Source organism: Branchiostoma lanceolatum, chromosome 3 (assembly GCF_035083965.1).
Source record: "Branchiostoma lanceolatum isolate klBraLanc5 chromosome 3, klBraLanc5.hap2, whole genome shotgun sequence".
In the NCBI taxonomy this organism is placed as follows: domain Eukaryota; kingdom Metazoa; phylum Chordata; class Leptocardii; order Amphioxiformes; family Branchiostomatidae; genus Branchiostoma; species Branchiostoma lanceolatum.
In genome coordinates, this window is record NC_089724.1 from 16,616,386 (window position 1) to 16,634,347 (window position 17,962).

At 40.2% G+C, this 17,962-nt stretch overlaps 2 protein-coding genes across 6 annotated transcripts; one reads left to right on the forward strand and one right to left on the reverse strand.

Moving 5' to 3' along the window:
- Nucleotides 1-354: 354 nt before the first annotated feature.
- On the reverse strand, nucleotides 355-12,339 carry LOC136430645 (protein O-GlcNAcase-like). Of its 2 annotated transcripts, XM_066421422.1 has the most exons (15): nucleotides 12,091-12,339; nucleotides 11,090-11,141; nucleotides 10,697-10,794; nucleotides 10,348-10,478; nucleotides 10,064-10,232; nucleotides 9,832-9,930; nucleotides 8,575-9,707; nucleotides 8,265-8,439; nucleotides 7,275-7,334; nucleotides 5,574-5,659; nucleotides 4,374-4,478; nucleotides 3,881-3,972; nucleotides 2,675-2,870; nucleotides 1,677-1,842; nucleotides 355-1,448 (listed from the first exon to the last, which is right to left on the reverse strand). In XM_066421422.1, exons 1-15 carry the CDS (start codon nucleotides 12,158-12,160, stop codon nucleotides 1,312-1,314), a joined length of 2,769 nt encoding a protein of 922 aa, XP_066277519.1. In that variant the 5' UTR covers nucleotides 12,161-12,339; the 3' UTR covers nucleotides 355-1,311. The 2 variants fall into 2 exon arrangements, with proteins under 2 accessions (XP_066277519.1, XP_066277520.1); XM_066421423.1 differs by lacking the exon at nucleotides 7,275-7,334.
- A 316-nt stretch (nucleotides 12,340-12,655) lies between these two features.
- LOC136430655 (adenine phosphoribosyltransferase-like) lies at nucleotides 12,656-17,831 on the forward strand. 4 transcript variants are annotated; one of them, XM_066421439.1, is made up of 6 exons: nucleotides 12,656-12,674; nucleotides 14,084-14,242; nucleotides 15,310-15,403; nucleotides 15,513-15,659; nucleotides 15,794-15,889; nucleotides 16,321-17,831. In XM_066421439.1, exons 2-6 carry the CDS (start codon nucleotides 14,132-14,134, stop codon nucleotides 16,467-16,469), a joined length of 597 nt encoding a protein of 198 aa, XP_066277536.1. In that variant the 5' UTR covers nucleotides 12,656-12,674; nucleotides 14,084-14,131; the 3' UTR covers nucleotides 16,470-17,831. The 4 variants fall into 4 exon arrangements, with proteins under 4 accessions (XP_066277536.1, XP_066277534.1, XP_066277533.1 ...); XM_066421437.1 differs by lacking the exon at nucleotides 12,656-12,674 and adding an exon at nucleotides 12,681-13,094; XM_066421436.1 differs by lacking the exon at nucleotides 12,656-12,674 and adding an exon at nucleotides 12,681-12,813.
- Nucleotides 17,832-17,962: the final 131 nt, after the last annotated feature.

Consider the following 17,962-nt stretch of genomic DNA (forward strand, 5'->3'; position numbering starts at 1 on the left):
CTCTGAAGACAAAGTCAAAATGTTTGATGAAGATTACCTTCTTATTTCAACTAAAAAGAAGTGGGTATCCGACTTTCAGCAGAGTAAGTCAGCCCGCACACATACACCTCAGGTGGCAGCTCGATTGTCCATGTTTGTATCCATCTACCTCACCTAATGTTACTGAGTGCCGTCTGCAAAGTAATCATCACAACGATTTGAAACTTGGTAGACATACATAAAAGACTTCATACATAATTATTTCCCAAAATTTGAGCTGTGCACCTAATTTCTGGGTGAGGCCGAGGACTTATTGATCATCCCTCGTATGAATAAATTCACACAAAACTAAAACAGGACTTGAAAGACTCGAGATTGCCACTTTGATTGCATTTTATTGGTGATAATCCAAATAGTGTCCTTGCTAAGCAAAGACTATATTTTACATCTGCACATCAAAATCCTTGCTGAATACTCTCCAGGTCACAACAATTCCAATAAATCTATCAACATATACTGTATTGCCTTCTTAAAAATTATACTTATTGGGGATCAGAGTGGGACAATCCTCTGCTTTTACTCAAATTTAAGTATTCATGAATTGGCCTTGGGGAACATTTCCACAACTGAAGTAACAGAATGAGTGTAATCATAAAACCTGTGTGAACAGTACAAAAAAGGTGAAGCAAGTCGATGTAAAGAATACTGCAATATCCTTGTTTTCATAACCAATGGTGGAAAGTGAAGACTAACCATGATATTTTTTCAACTACTTAGTCTCTAACCTAGAACACACTAGTGGCAGAGAAAGCAAGAATTCTTGAAAGTATGCCTTCAGCAACCATAATGGTACAAGTGCAATGGTCCAGAATGACTTACAGAAAATAGCACAACCAGTTTGACCAAAGTGACAAGAAAAAGACACAATTATCATTTATGTTTACTGCTTGTCTCCAAGCAGACGATAGAATATAGCTGACATTTTCCTAATGTGCAATTCTTAGGATCTTCATCTAGGATCCCTTATGTTGCAAGGTACGCTGTCAAAGGAAAACCATCATAACTTTCTCTTCTTTTTTTTTGGATTCCATCTCCTCGTAATACCTTAATTGAAGGTATTGTGTACAAACGTCCCTGGGAATGAGCAACAAACGAACTCAACTTCAGCACATCTACTATACAATATCATTAACTTTATTGACTTAACAGATCATAGTACAGCAACTGAAGAAGATTAGTCTGAAGTACAGAAATTCAGTGGGAATATTTCGAAGTTGTTCGTTTTGTGAGGATGGCTTGGCATCTTGTACTGCAGTACTTCATCACCAGGTGCTAGAAGGACCTGCCGAGGATGAGAACTTCCTCAGAGTACTCATCCAACATGGGGACGTCGAAGAAGCCCATCTTTGTGTAGAATTCCAGCATGCGTTTGTCCCCAATGTTCACTTCGCAGTACACGCCACTGGACCCTGAGACATGACAGCAGGAAGTTAGCATTTTATGTCTCAGTTTTTTTTCCCATGCACAAATGTTGAATAACATTCAGAAACCCAAAATTCCTATTGAATATATATTTTTTTAAAGATTCATTTCTTTACCAAAGTTCTGCTTTTGGCTGAAGTAATTGAATGACAGTAAACAAATACATGAAGATATTGTGGCAGGATTATACATTAGAGTCCAGGGGATTTACATACCATTTGCTTTCAGTGCAGCAAACAGACAAGCCATCATGTTCTTGGCCACACCGGGGTCATCCATGAGGAACTGAGGTAGCAGACTCATCCTCAGCAGGGATGGGAACCTCTTGTACAGGTTTGGAGGCAGGTACACCTTGTAGTTGTGGAAACTGTTGATGATCTCCTGCAAGTATAGCAACAGTATGATGTATTTAATTTTAAAGGAGCATTCCACTCCAGAAGTCAGTACTATAATTCATCTTAATTGGTATGCTTGAATCCAATTTGTTTTGTCAACTTTACCATAAGTTGAAGCCTGAACACAGGGCGAACATTACAGCGATCGAGTTCTTAAATTCCACGAGGACCCTTCCAACAATGCCGGAGTTCAATGTTTCTTACAAAAGTACCAATATCTTTGAATACCCAGACGCGATAGTCTTCAAACCTTTTGCGTACCTTCCTGAATGTGTGATAGTCACTCGACTGCTTTTGATAAGCTTATCACGACTACCGTTTGTGCCTGGAGTTGGCCACGCAAGGACATATATGCGGGTCCGTATGGGGGTACATCGATTTAGAAAAGGATTATTGACGCAAAGACAGCTGAGGTAATTTAGCCAAAAAAATAATCCATCAGAAAATAATACCCGTTTTTGGAGTGGAATGCTTCTTTAAGGGTTAACATTAACCAAGTTGATGGTATTCTAAACCCTGATTTGCAAACAAATGGTAGAGATTTCAGTCCTTCAGCTGGGAAATTACATTGTTAATCCCACGTTTGAGAAGTTCAAAGACCCCAACACACTTCTCGACAAGTGTCAGTTTAACTCAAAATCCATCTGTTCTAAATTCATAAAGCACATACTAACGTCACGCTGAACCGGTATGTTATAGATGTGTGGCCCAAAGGCCACAGGAACAGACATGGGCACTGCCCTATACACGGAAAAGTGTGTGAAGGACAGAGAAAACAGAGGATGTAATGGTGATGTTGAAACTGTCACTACACGTACCTCAGCAGGTGACAGATTCCCTTCTGCCTTGGGCTTCGGGTACTTGTTGAACAGATCGGTCAACCAGGCCACCTCAAACTTCTTGTAGAAGTCCTTTGCGTCCAGGGCTGCCACAACGTAACCACAGACCTTTTCACTGGCGTCGAGGGCCACGAAGCAGAACTCAGGGCTCAGGGTCAGGAAAGATCCCACCAGTCTGTGCAGCGAGCAAGGAAAGACTGTTTATCTTCAAGCAGCTCTATCGGTGGCAAGGCAGTATAAAAAGGGCCAACCAGTGGCTTTTGGTACAGGTTGGCCCTATTGATAGTGCCTTGCCACTGATAAATCTGCTTGGAGACTAAAAGATTGTATTCCATCATATATCTGTACAGCTCTCTCTCTCCTTTCATAGTTAGTCTATGGAAGCCACATAGGCTTTTAGATGTCTTACATATTGAACAAATAATGTCTGTCTCTCTGTCTACTGTGCAATTTGTACACATTTGCACTTTATTCAAGGAAGTAACATGTCCAAGGAAGCACCATCACTTATCAAGGCATGCATTTCTGTGGATAGCAATCTCTCCCAACTACTAGTAGCTTCTTCAACATCCAGCATGCCAACCATATCAAAACGGCCTACACTACACAACTATCTTATGATTCTTACATGTGTCCCCAGAAGATAAACTATGCACTCAGCCCTCCTGACTAAGCCCGTTTTAGGAGCACATGCTCATTAGCTGGTGCGGCTGGAATTTTTTCTTAGGAGCATGGTGCTCCCATCAAAAACATGTATATGCCTAAGTCATTGACTGCTAAGTTAAATAATTTTAAACATATTTTTCAACGGTTGACAACAATCACGCCTGGCCATGGCTGCAGGTACAAGATTCAAGTCAGACTGCTTAATAAAGAAGTTGGCTATAAGAGATGGTGTGATTTGTCCTACTTCCCCAAGAATGGCCTAAAATCCTTTCTGTTTGCCTATCAATGTAGGTATTTAACTTAGCTGGATAATGCTTTTTCTTTTATAATCTATCAAAATACATTATTTCAGCTTAACATTAATTGAAAGGAGTATTACTTGGTGTGTCCTAGAGACTTGCTTGTGCCCCCAATTTTTTTTTGTGTGCCTAAATTTTCCCTGGTGCGCCCAATTTTTGGGGGTTGGGAGCACAGTACTCCTAGGTCAAAAAGTTAGTCTGGAGCCCTGGCACTACTAACTTGTCTCCAATGAGAGCCGGATGATCTGGAAACACATCAGTTCCATCCAGGCCGTCGTCACAAGTCTTCCTGCACACCTCATAGACATCGTCCTGCAAACACATGTACAATGCCACAGCTGAGTACTATACCTTCACAACTCAAGCAGCAGCTACTATCCCTTAGTTTCTCAAACCAAGACTAATGACTATCTAAGAAAGTGGCATTCTTCAGTCAATGCATCTTTTGATGGATCAATGTAATAATATTACAACAATACCGAAACATCACTGACACTAACTTAAAACTGTTGCCTGAATATGTCCATAAATTTGGAGCAAGTCTGCAATGTAAAATTATAACACTAATCTATCTTAATCTATATTTCACCTTTGCAACTCAACCTCTGTAGGTATATGTATCAGTATATATGGTGTGGTACAGCTTCCAAGGACTGTTTTAAGGTCCACGAGATGTAGTACATGTTTGGACTTAAGACTGTGTCCATGCGTACCTGATCAGGATGCAAGTATGGGCGAATGATGTATATAGAAGACTGTGGTGTATCCGGTGCTCTCTGTTGGAACAAGTCCCCTGCACCATCGATGGGCAACAGTCTCTGTAGGAATGGAACATTCAGAATAATATGTTACCAACGCAACGCAAATCTTTGAGGTGGGAGAACACAAAAGGTTTAATAATGACACTGCAATAAACTTCCCTGTGGTTAGAGGGATGATACCTCTTTGCTTTGCAGTCAATAGTGTGGACATGCCAAGCAAAGATGAAAAGTTATTTTGTAATGGTATCACAGTTACAAATGCCATTTTCAAATCTTTAAACGTTTCCCTTTAACCACAGAGGAGAAAACTCCTGCTTGCTTGCCATAGTAATTAGCACTGACAAGTCATCTGCTTATAAGAATGCTTCCATAACTGTATCTTTTAACAATTCTATTCTTCAATCATGTTGAACTTAAAATTGACGAGATTAACAGATTTCCTTTACTCTGAAATATGATTCAGTTTTGAAAGCATTCTTTGACCAGACACTTATCACAGCGAGTTCATATCAACCGCTGAAGGATGAATGCAGAACAGGGCCAACCTCTCACATAGATAGAAAGAAACGGCTGTTTTTCTGGTCTGTGCAGCACGCCAAGTCCCCACACTGATTCAGGCTGTCCAGAATGATTCAAACAGTCGACACACTAGACAGCTAGCTGTTTCCTTCTTTCTTAGTGAGTGTTATTTTCACAAAGTTCTTGCTTGTCTTTCACAAAGGTCTAAAACACGGAGGCTTTAAAGAACACTACGCCCAAAAAACAGTTACTCAAGCAACTGGATAAAATTTTGAAACAGTCAGATGTTTCAGACAGCATCCGCCATCTTCCAGTGACTTAAGAAAAGAACTGGAGAACCAGGTTTTAAAGAACACTGCCTGATGAGAGCAAGATGCTTCAATAAGTAGGTATCCAAAACTTCTTTCCCTTGTCCTAGTCTTTGTATTCCTCAACATGACAACTGCCTTCATGTTTTACTGTTGTGAGAAGACCTGCACCTTTGTGAACATGTTTCAAGTAAACCGCACCGCAGAAAGCGCTCACAGGAGCTTGCAGTGTCATAGATGAGCAACTATGCCTGTTAGAACAAAAAGGTCAATTTTCACAAAAAGAAGGTATCAATTTCTCAGAGGGGCTTCTTGGAGCCAATACCTGTAATTCGCCTGTCAGACCTCCTCGGAACATCCATGGCTCTTCTTTGCCAGTCAAAAAGGCATCCTTATAACCCCTATTACTCCCTAATAGGAAATGATGGGAAGGAAAACTGTAAGCTCACATGTGGTGACTTTTGCACAAGACCAGTGTTCCCACACAGTATGAGCAATGCAGTCATGACTACAACATGGAGAATTTTACTTGCCACAATCATTTAATAGCCTCTTTTTTTTAATAATCTAAACTTTATGATGAGAAGAACATGATTGCCTTTGTCTTTGCCTACATTGCTCATTTTTATCAAGATATATTAGTTCAATTGATTTTCTAATATTTCTATAGGTTAATAAGATTAGCAATGCCATGCACCAGCTGTTTGCCCTTTTTCAAGAGAATGTGATTTACGTGTCTTTCTCTTATATGTGCAAATTTGATGTGCTTGGCTCTCTCTTTTTTTCTTTTCTTTTTTCCACTTCTTGAGTTCTAACTTTGGGAGCTCAAGGCAAACAGCCAAACTCTACCCCAGGGCAGGAAAGTCACATGTTTGCACAAAGCTGGTTCCTGTCGAGAATTGACAATTTTTGCCCAGTAAGCATTGGTTGGGCTATTTCAAGAAATGGAGACAGTGCTAGGTCAGTTCATACATAGGATGCCACATGTCTGCACAGACCTATTTTTGGCACACACATTCTGCAAGGGTCATGTAGCAACAGTCAGAACCCACACAGCTGTAGCTCTGCCTAGACATCCAAAGACTGTAGATGTCACTAATATACATTTCAGAAAGTTTTTTTTAGCAAGGAACATCCTATGTAAAATACTGGCGTATGTTGAAGTCCCTGACACGATTGCATGGGTCCATTTCTTGATCATCATAACCCAACCACAATGCACTTGTGAAAGAGAAAAAATCCAGGCAACAATTTATGTTTATGCAGAGCCTGAAAGGGTTCTGTCCCTAAGGAACTCCAGAGTCCAGAATCCATCCCGGCGTTTCAACATCATTAGCTCTTTGTGGTCGCACACACACACATATTCCTTTTACGGTAAGTTAACTATTTTTGTATGCCACTGGATGCTGGCCTCTGGGATATTCCACGGGACAGAAAGGCTTGCTGTAAAGTCTTGGAAGTCTGGAAAATAATGTAAACTTATAATGCTTGTATTGCATGTGATCCTGCAGGTAAAACAGGATTTTCATCAGCTGAAAATGGCTTCTTCCAACTACCAAATGTCTGTTCAGCACCAAATGAAAAGCAATGATGCCAAATTGTATAAAGCAGGAGCAATTTTAACTCTTAACAAAAACTGGCATTTTTTGACAGCAATAAATTTTGCATCACGACAGGAGACAAATGCAGCATGAAGAAAGCAGCCATTCAAACAGCGGTCAGAAAAGACCCATCTCAGATACAAGATCACATGCCGAGAATAAAATTTTTAATAAATGACCTGAAATGGAATAAAAGCAGCACATTGAGCCCTTGTGCTGTCTGGGAAAGTAGTGAGATTATTATATATATACAGAATCCCTTCCTGGGAGACATGGCGTGAGAATGTGACTTCCCTGTCCCTGGATGCTACCTCAGACACCTACCGACCGATCGCTAAACTTCAAATTCTCTCTCCAAAAAATAGACGGATATCCATGACTTGTGACCTAAAAACAATGTTTAGACAACGTGGAAGCCTTCATACATGTGCATCCTCCCCAGCGAATCATGTGGGTGAAGTTGCTGGTAACGTCACGTCCACCTGCTGTTACACAGGACAGAAAATGGAATAAGGCATTAGTAAAGGGGTATGGGAACGTGCCATGTCCTGTGGGGAAAAGGCAGTTTGGACGTCCAGTATTACTGCAGGGATAGTCTGAATAGGTACATCCGGAAAGACATCCAGTGCTCCGACAGATATGCACTTGACTCTGAGCGAAAACTCAATTTTGGCCATGTGGTAAATGGTTCCTTTACTAACTTTTGATATTATCCAGACCATTCCAACTCAGCATAATACTAGACTTGTTGTCGTGCCAAAAACCACTTGCAGTGTTGTATTGCAACAGGGCCATTGTATTTGTAACACCCTAACGATGGTAGACAATTAGTACAGACATGGGTATACCCTCGAGGCACGACTGAAATACACTCTTTTCAGACAGATTTTGTCCAGTCTTTTCTGATCATTGCAAATAGCTGTCAGAATGAAAGAAAAAGAAACGTTTTGGGCAAGGATGACTACATGTATAAGAGCAATGGTGTGTTTTTTAACATGAGACTGTAGTGAAGACTTGGATAAAAGATGCCCATTGAAAGAGTGATCTGAGGTCCTGTCTAGAGTGTAACGAGCAGAGAATACGCGCAGCAAGTTAAGTTATAGATCGCAGCATGAACAGTGCACACTGCAAATGGTTTTCAGCACAATTGGCATTTTAAACACTGGAAAATAGGCTGGCTTTCAGAAAAAAAAGCCTAAAGAAAGATCTATAAAAAAAACTTCTATTTTCTCAAAAAATTACTGCAAGTTATATATAGTTCTTGTGAAGAACAACAAGTTGGCAGAATTTCAAGCACCTAGCTGTTTGTTTAGCAGCTTTTCTATGAAGGAGATTCCTGTTTTGCGTGTTGCCAAAAACTGAAACGAAGCCAGCCTGTTTGCAAGCAAGAGAACATAATCACAGCCACTGCCTACCAAGCCACTTGACAAAAGACTTCAGAAGGGCTACTGCGCCCTTCAGTTCATAGACGTAAGGGAAGAGTTCGTAGACGGCAGCTCTGTTGGGTGCGTTCAGCATACGGTTGACCATGTCCATCACACTTTGGCAGCTCTTGTCATACTTCTCTGATCTTTCGTGCCATTCTTTCACCTGCAAACAAGACAGAAAAAAGTCTAAAAATCCAATGCTGAAAACAAAAACTATGACACCAGGACACTTGACTAGCATTAGTGAACAAAACAAAATACAAAAAAGGAGCAATCTTCCTTTCAGGAGGCTACTTACATCCTCAGCTGTTGACCTGAGCGTTCTCTTGCACTTGCTCACAATTCTGGAATTTGTCTTCAGCCAGATAAACTCTTCTATCAAGTGGACCCCAAATGGACCATGCTCAAACGGGAGATAGAAAAAGTCCACCAACATTGCCAAGTCGTCGTACGTTACAGGTTGTGCTGTGTAGAGGGGGTTTATCCTTGACTTGATTTCTTCTGTGTCGGTCTGCATTTCCAATGGATTAGATGGACTCATGTCCACCCCTTCATAGTCAATCTGCATCGTCTCGGTCTCGGGCACCTTTCCCTCTGTTGTGGTGCTTGTGCTAGGCTGTGCGTCGACAACTTTCTTTGCAACACCCCCTCCTTCTTGTTTACATGATGTACTTTCAGACAGTACGCTTGAAGGTGTAGAAGAGACTGCAGGTGAAGAGGAAATGTCCATAGGTTCGAGACCCTCCCCATCCTCAGAGTCCTTGGATGTTGAACTGGCTGATGTGGAGTCGAAGGCAGAGTCTGTGGAAGGACTGGATGGAAGTTTTGGAATGTCTATGGGCTCCCCGGTCAGGGTATTGACTGGACACATCACGGGCTGGGTGCAGCTGCTAGTGGTTGTGGGCGTCATGGTGATACATGTGTTTACCGTTGTGACAGAGTCTGTTATGACACTTACATTTCCACTCCTTTTTATCACGCCCATCCCACCGCTCTTAGGCGTTTTGATCTCCTCGAGCCAGTCCTTGAGTGCCAGTTTTAGTGCTGCGTTCCTGTCGTATAATCCTCCTTCAGATTTTGTAGTGGAGTCTTCTATGACGCCCTCTGTTTCCAGTTTGATGTCTGAGGTGACAGCACTGTTATCCCCACCCTCTGCCTCCTTTTTGGTCACATCGACGGTGCTCTTGCTCCAAGTGGCTAGCGTGTGGAGGGCCATGAAGTTACTCTCAAACTCACAGTTTGGGTTGGTTAAGACCCCGTGCAAGTGTGGCATCAGTGCAGTGGAGCGGCCGTCGTATGGTCCCAAGAAGACGCGCTTGTGGTCATAGTCGTTGGCATGGATGTTGTCCCAGATGACTGGAGGCCTCTTGATTGTTTTGGTCACTTTCTGGATATGTTCAACACTGATGATCTTCGACACTACCCTTGGTCCTGCAGTAACAAAACAAATGCTTCAAACTTCCATGCACATGGCCAAGCATATGTACAGGTACACTTATTACCTTCTTTTCCATAAGAGATACTAAAAGCAAAGAAAGTTGAACTACCAGCTCACCTGTCCATAGGACATCTATGTCGGGGAGAAGCTTGGAGCCAACTGTAGTGAGGTACTGTGAGGTCTCAATATCTGGCACTGCTCTGGACTCACAATATTCTATGAGACAAAACAATACACAGAATGTTTGAGTTATAATATAAGCTTTGAAAGGGAGAACGGAACAAAGTAAATGTGAAAACAATCATCTTTTTTTTAATACATCACTGACTGTCAATGCACTGAAACGTACCTGTTGGACAGAAGAGGAATGTGGGCTGTCCGAGGTGCTGGTACACTTCGTTGGTGACAGAAACTTGTGCATGAGCGAAGGACTGGAACACTTCCTTGTCAGCAATGCACATGTCTGTCTCAATGTCATCGAAAAGCAGCGCAAAGGCCTTGCATCCAAAATGGCTGACCTATAAACAACAGACAAGATGATATCTTTAAACATATGAAATCAACTAAACACAAACAGTAAAGAAGCTGTTTTTTTGTAGACACAATACAAATATCAAGAAAAAGAGTCCTTACCTGTTCTAGTTTCCTCTTGAGAAATGTAACATCTTTTGCACTGGAGAAGGTAATGTCCAGACCAGGTGAAAGTGCGTAAACAAAAGTGACACTGCTTTCACTGGCCTCTGCTATCAGACTTGTAAGGTGTTCTGTTGACATAAAAGAGAGACTGAGGGCTATAACTTTAACTAAGTTTAAGCCTTGGTAATTCATATCAAATTCTACTTCTTAAAATCATACAGCCAGGCTAACATAATACATACTTCTTCAAAATATGGTGATCAAAACGTTCGGAAAGAAATAACTCTCCTCCTGAATTTTACCTCCGAAGAGAAGTAAACCCCGCAAGAGAAAAAAAAAAAGATACCTGCTTCCTCAACCGAGTAAAGATCTCGCCAATAGGCTCTGTGTTTGTAGTCGTCCTTGGGTGCATACAGGTATGTGTTCAGTCCCATCTTGTTCATCCTGACAAGGAAAAACAACAAAATGTATCAAGCAATTTCCTTGAAATACTAACTGAACATTCCAAAATCATCCACAAACTATGATAGTGTAACTCATTTATAGTAATCGATAATTTGTAGTTCTAATTGATGATTAGCATTGCAGTATTGTTATTCAATAGTTGTTACCATTGCAATGTTACCTTCTACAATTGTGGAGCAGTTAAGTTCATTCATTTGTCACAAATTCAACACATTATCGACAGAAAATATTCCAGGTTAGGTACAAAAGAAAGACATGTGATACAGATACCCACCTTCTGAACAGCTCTCGTCTCTGATCTGTGGTCCATGGCTTTCCATAAAACCCTGCAATGATAAATCACAACAAAAACTATTGATACATGAAAACTTAATGTCTGGAATGCATAGATTTCCTTGATTAAAAGGTAAATATAAATAGCATGTGAACAATTTTTCTTGATGGACTCCGGGATGCAACACCTATATGATGTCTTTTACTAACAGAGCAGAGGCATAAGCATTGATCTCCTGACCTTATTTAGTTATTAATGATGTGACCCAATTTATTGATGTGACTCCTAAAGATCACAATGCAGGCTGTATCATGTGGATAGGGTCAGGACGAACATAATCAAGAATACACCAAAAGCCAGGCAGATTGTGACACCAGTTTAGTATACCAAAGAGTTCAGGTTTTGAGGACACACCACCATTATTTATTGCACTACCTGTTCCGGATAGATTGCTGTTTATCACAGTACTTCTGTCAAAAATTGACAACAACGTTTTTGGTAAAGCTCGATGATTTCAAGAGATATCAATTATTCATCATTTCATAAATAGGTCACCCGTCACATATGCACTTACATAATTAGTTTGTGTACTGTTAACATTTTTGGAATGTTCAATTTTTTAATACGATGTATCAGTCAATGGTGAAAAAAACGCTGTACAATAGATGGAGAACAACGTAGCATGCACCCTAGAGGAAACATTGCTGACAACCGCGTATATTTGCTGCCCATTAGCCTTAGGCCCAGGCGAGCAGACACGATTTGCATAGACGTCAACTCGACAAGATGGATGAGACACAATATGGCGGAAAAGGGCCTACTTGGACCCCAGATTCCGAAGCTTACACTCAAAATTCTGAGCAGAAACGTCAAAAATATATCATTTACTCGTATATAATACATAGAGGCTGTCTTTTTTGTGAAATGTATCCGAACGTTTCACTTATTCTGAGGAAACATGGACGCGTTTTCCTGAAAATATTCTCCAGATTTTCACGTACCTTCCACAACACCCCTGAGAAAGCGGTTGCTGCAAACAACGTTCCCGTTGACGTTCGCCATTGGTGGCATCTCTACGATGTCTTCACCGTAGTTGCCTCCACACTGCAATTTCTTAGAGGTTTTTCTAAATGTACACCGTTAAATAGACCGTAGAAACTAGGATTTGCCTGTTATTTCCACTAAAAAGGCTCCAGGTTTTCTCACGTCTGCACCACTCTGTCGGTGGGCGGGCGGTTTGAGCCAGTTTACGCTAGTCATGTGAGACATGTCAGACAGACAGGTAGTAACAAAGGGACTTAGTCATGATAACTACGTTCAAATGACCATGTTGAAGACAAAATAAAATTTTATTGGCATTATGTGCATATTCATTCTTTTGTTATTAACTAGTTTACTCAAATTGTCGAATAAATAGCATATGCTTTCACATTGTCATTCTGTCACACCCCTACATTATATAGTGGTATATTCTAGTTGCCAATCAGGGTCTGACGGAATATGGACTGACCAACCAGACGTAATTTGATGGAGGAAGTTGGCTCCTGAATACCTTTGTAACAGCACTGCTGATTGGTAGAAGGACGTATGTAAACAAATATACAATATCAGCAGTAAGGCGGATTTGGGGTCTAACCCGAAGAACTGTCGTTTGTTTAATATCTGTAGAATGTTAACCGTACTATTACAGTGTCCTGTCACGATCTACTGAAAATCAAGTTCAGGTTGTGTTTTCCTTGGTTTTCCTTCTCGGTTCTGCTTGCAATGCTCACAGTATTATTGACCTTTGCACGATTTGCTGAGGTTTCATTATGGTTCCCTCATATGATATTGAATCATATTCCAAAATTATGTCCAAAGGATGGCTGCACTTTCCAAGTGTGTAGCATAAAGCTTGAATACAGTATTGACATATGTGTCTATCTGTGCCTGGGTCAAGTCTGTGTGTAATATAACTTTTACTCATCAAGTCCAAATGCCAGAAATATTAACATGTTTACGTTAGGTAAGAAGCATGTTTCATGTTAGTCTGTATTATAATATTATGGTGCTGAATATATCATTGTAATCATTACAATGCAAACAAGCATGCGAATGTTGTGCGCAGACATAAGATGATATAAGATGATCAGATTATTAACAAGCAACGAGGTTAAAAAGTAGATTTATCATTTATGATTTTTTTTAACCTCCTTGGTTACAGCTAGTCTGTATAATGCAAACTCCAGCTGTCCGGGGATTTCTGTCCCCTCGGTTACAGGGCGGTAAGCCGTTACAGGAGCTTGATTGAGTTCAGGCTAGGTTACAGCTAAGCTAAACTTACTAACACAAGGTTTATGATTTTAAACGTCCATGCTATTACTATCTCAGCTTTCCAGTAAGTATCAAAGATCTCCATTACTGATTTTAAGGCAGGCTATTTCAAAGTTGTTGACTGAAATTTAAAAAAAAATTCTACATTTGTAATTTTTATGGATCAGTCTAAGGGGATCTGCATGTTTGTTTTTTAAGTGACACAATATCAATAAGCAGGTTCACGGTTCCAACTGTACATGTGCAGTGTGATGTATTGTGGGTTAATATAACAAAGTTGAAGGCCCCTGAGACTTGAAGTCAAAGTATGGCGATACTTTACTCACTCGGTGGTTTTATTCGGTGGTTCTAGCACATGGCCAGGCGTTATGACACCATATACACCGAGGAAGAGGCGGGTCATTAATGTTATTATCATATAGCCTGTCCAAAGCCATGTAAGACTTAGAGTAGACAATTCCTGTATGACGCATATACTCTTATACTATCAAGAATGCATTTCAGAATTTGGTCAGTGTCATGGAGAGACAATTTCAATGTCACTGCCAGGTAGGACAACTGTTCATTCATTTTCAAAGCAGAAGTCTGTAATTACCACAAAAAGAAAAAGAAGTCTGTGATAGCATCTGTTTTTCAGATTACAAACATCAGGTCAGATTCCAATGCTGTTGTTATTTTTAGGTTACCCTTCCATGCCCATAAGTTCATAGTTAAACGACCTGTGACATTATGGCGGAGGACAAGAGAGAGCCTGGATGGTACCTGGCCCTGATGGCCCCAAACACAAAAGGACCAGACTTCTGCTGGTTGGACCCCACTGCCATGTACAGGAATGCTGAGGTGATGAATCATGCATACCTGACGGAAACAAGATAATGTTTTTGTTTGTTTGTGGGTTTGTGAACAGTATAACTGACTAAAAGGTATTGAATAGATGTTTATGACACAGTGTGTTAGTGGTATGTAGTTTGGGATTGATGAAGTACATGTACAAAGGATGATTAGCTATAGACTTCGGTCACCTAGTGGCTTGATTAGCTATAGACTTTGGTCACCTAGTGGCTTTCTTATGCACTGCAGCAGAATCTCTTCCACAGAGTTGATCGTTGGGATGAGTGGTCAGGAGCTTCTGGCTAAACTTACATTTCTTTATGTGAGAAATTGTAAGCATGCCTTGGTATTGTTGGATAATTGCTAATATTTTGGCACTTGTGCAAATCATTGACTAATTTGCATAATTTAACTATTGCTGAGTATCAGAATCCAGATGATTTGCCCTTTCTTTGTTCATGATATGGAAGTGAAATGTAAAGTTGGAGATGAAATATGAATATGTTTTTCAAGCAATTTTAAAGGCACTCAGAGCATTTTATGAGGCTTGAAAACTGGAAATATTCTAGTTACTGTAATCTTTATGAAATTGACATTTAATGCCACTGTTTACCACATTTGCGTGCGGATTTCTTATCAAAAGTGCTCAAAAGCGGCACAAAAAATAAGCTACATGGTGATATTTTAGTTTCACGCGCCTAGTGTAAATAGAACGATACCATAGCCTCACCCACCTCCGTCAAAACGTAGAAATGCAAAATTAAAACATAAAAATGCAAATATTTGACGGACATGCAGTCACTCTCTCATTGGTCGAACCGCTAATTGTGATGGACACTCAGGACCAGTCTATTAGGGCTTTGATTTTCTATCAGTTCTCACCACACAACGACATTGTATCTTTGCTCCTTTAATGTCGATATGAAATGGTATAGTGTTATTGAAACCTACTATGAGTAGGAATGACTAGAAATTGGAGTTCTTTTATTCAAGTTTCAAGCCTCATAAAATGCTCTGGATGCCTTTAACATATCATATCTAAAACCAGATGATATACATGTATTCTTATCATGCAGGCTTTCCACCAATGTGTAGCAGACCTCACAAAGGACTTCCAGCCAGATGAAGTAGACCTGGTCGCTGGGATAGATGCTACAGGTTTTATCCTTGGTACGATGCTGCATTGTATTGTTATCTTTTATTTCATTCTTCATCGCTGTGTTAACAAATGGGTCTCTCAACAAATTTTAATGACTGTAGTTTTGATGTGTATTAACAGGTGGTGCTATAGCTTGCCACTTGAAAAAGGGATTTCTTGCTATTCGTAAGTATGGCAATCTGTGTGTCGAGGTGGATGATGTCAGATTCAAGGACTACTCCAAGAAGGAAAAACGTCTGGAAATTCGGAAGGATGCCTTCAAGCCAGGTAAGGTATATTGAAAGAGCTTTTGATTCAAGTTTCAGTTGATGCTGGCTTGTTTGTTGGTTTGTGGAAAGCTGTTTTTTTCTAATACTCCTAAGATTGATTGAGTCAAGAAACATCATTTTCTTCTCTTTTAGGTACAAAGGTGCTGATTGTGGACCAGTGGGTGGAGACTGGAGGTAGCATGGCTGCTGCAGTGGAGTTGGTTGAGAGACAACAGGGCATAGTGGCAGGTACCACTTGTCAAGAACATACACTCATGTGTATGATGATTGCAGTCTTGCTACATTACCAATCTGCACCTGGTGTTAAACTAAACTGTGTTTAATTGGTTTTTCTCTTAGAGATCCTCAAATTGTCTTTTTAGCTTTATGTATTGTCACAAAATTAAAGAAAAAATATGTTTACTTTTTACTTATTCACAAAGCTTGACTTGACTGGGAAAGAGGACAAAACATTTGTCTTTTCTGTTTCTTCTTCCTTTTCATCCCAACTTCAACACATTTTGAAACTACACTGCTATTTCCCTCCAGAAACAGAGAAAAGTGCACACATGTACAATAGCTTGCTGGAATAGGAGGATGATTGTGACCAATGCATTCCCAAGGAGGAATCCTACATGTGATAGTACCTACTAGTATTCTGTCTTCCTCTGTTGTTGTAGGAATTGCCTGTGTCTGTATTGAAGAGTCAGAAGGAGGGAAGAGACTTATGGAGAAGTACAAGTGTGTGTCTTCTGTAACTTCCAGAGAAATCCAAGATCAACTCAATGCCCAGGATCTGGAAAGCTTCAAGACATACAAACCCTTGTAATATGGGGAAAAGCTTGATATTCATAGGTTGTTGTGTACTATTGCATACTGCAATGATACACTTAGAAGTTGAAGCTTTTTGCTTGAATTAAAGATGAAAAATACGACTTCAGCGGATCTCTTATGAAATGTTGTTATACATATCAATGCATTTTTCAGGTCACGTCCAAAAATGTTGAGTGGAGCTCACCAAATAAGGTGCTTTTTGTTGCACAAAGTAATGGCTAGATATGGACAAATTCTTGTTAAATACTTTTTTTAACAATTTCTTTTTAACAATGCAACTGAATGGTAGTCTGTAACAGGAAAAAAGTAGGCTGTATGGGTGAGGTGTTAGTGGAAGAGTACGACTTGTAATATCATCGTAATTAAAGTTTGCTTTTATGACCAAATTATCATCAACAACAAGTTTTGCATCTGCATAGTAACTCTCTTTTCTTAGTGTATCATTTTACTAAGGATTCAGAACGAAAAAGTTAGTTTTCATTAGAGCTATATGCATCCATTTTAGGAGGAACTAATATTGTTGCAAGCTACATCATGTTGCAAGTGCCTCAAGTTTTGTGCTACATCTGAAGTTGCCCAGACATGTTCAGGAAAAATAGATCAGACAAGTTACATTAACTGTATCAATCCGTTATTCTCACCAAAAAATCTTCCAGGCTGCTCTCATGAATCCTTTTGAACACTTGGTGCTCTTCTAGGGTTGTCTTTTTACAGCATATATTGCATCATTTTCACTGTGTATATGCATGTATTAAAGGGCTCTGCACTTCTTCATTGCATGGCACTTTCGAAACGTAACGGGGGGTGCCCAAACATATGACGTTTTTTTACGCGCTCGAACTCACGGCGCTCCATTGCTGGTTGCCAGAGAATGGTCATATTTTAATGAATGAATTTTGAACACATTCATCTAAAGAACATACATGGACAAGAAATGTATTCGTACTGTTCATGGGCCCTTCACGCTCCGCGTTACAAGCGGCAAACGCTGTGAGACGTTTTCTCGAATGTACCTTCTGATTTAGTGCTAGGCCAGATAGTGTGCCTAACTTATTACGCTTTGGTAATTTTGCTCTCTTCGGAAGTTGGTGATGAAGTTAGGGAAATGTAAATAAGGCTTAAGGTCTGCTATATTCTAGCTTTCTTTTGACAATTATGTGCATGGACTTGGTTTATATACCTTCCATATGAGCATAGTCAGTGGACACAAACACGGCCTACTTATGCATAATAAGATCACTAAAAAATCCGTCACATGTTAGGGCGCGTCATAAGTTAGGGCAACCCCCGTTACATGACATGCCAAGTTTACCCAACATATGTGATGCTGGAAATACAGTATATACTGTTACTGTTACTTCATTGTTTGTCTTCTTTCTTCTCTTTCTAAATTTAGTATGGGGGAATTGATCTTAGGGACTGTACAAAATGTAGCATGGGGGGGAGAGCTTTTTTGGCTCTGGGGAGGGGCAATGCCCTAGGAGAAAA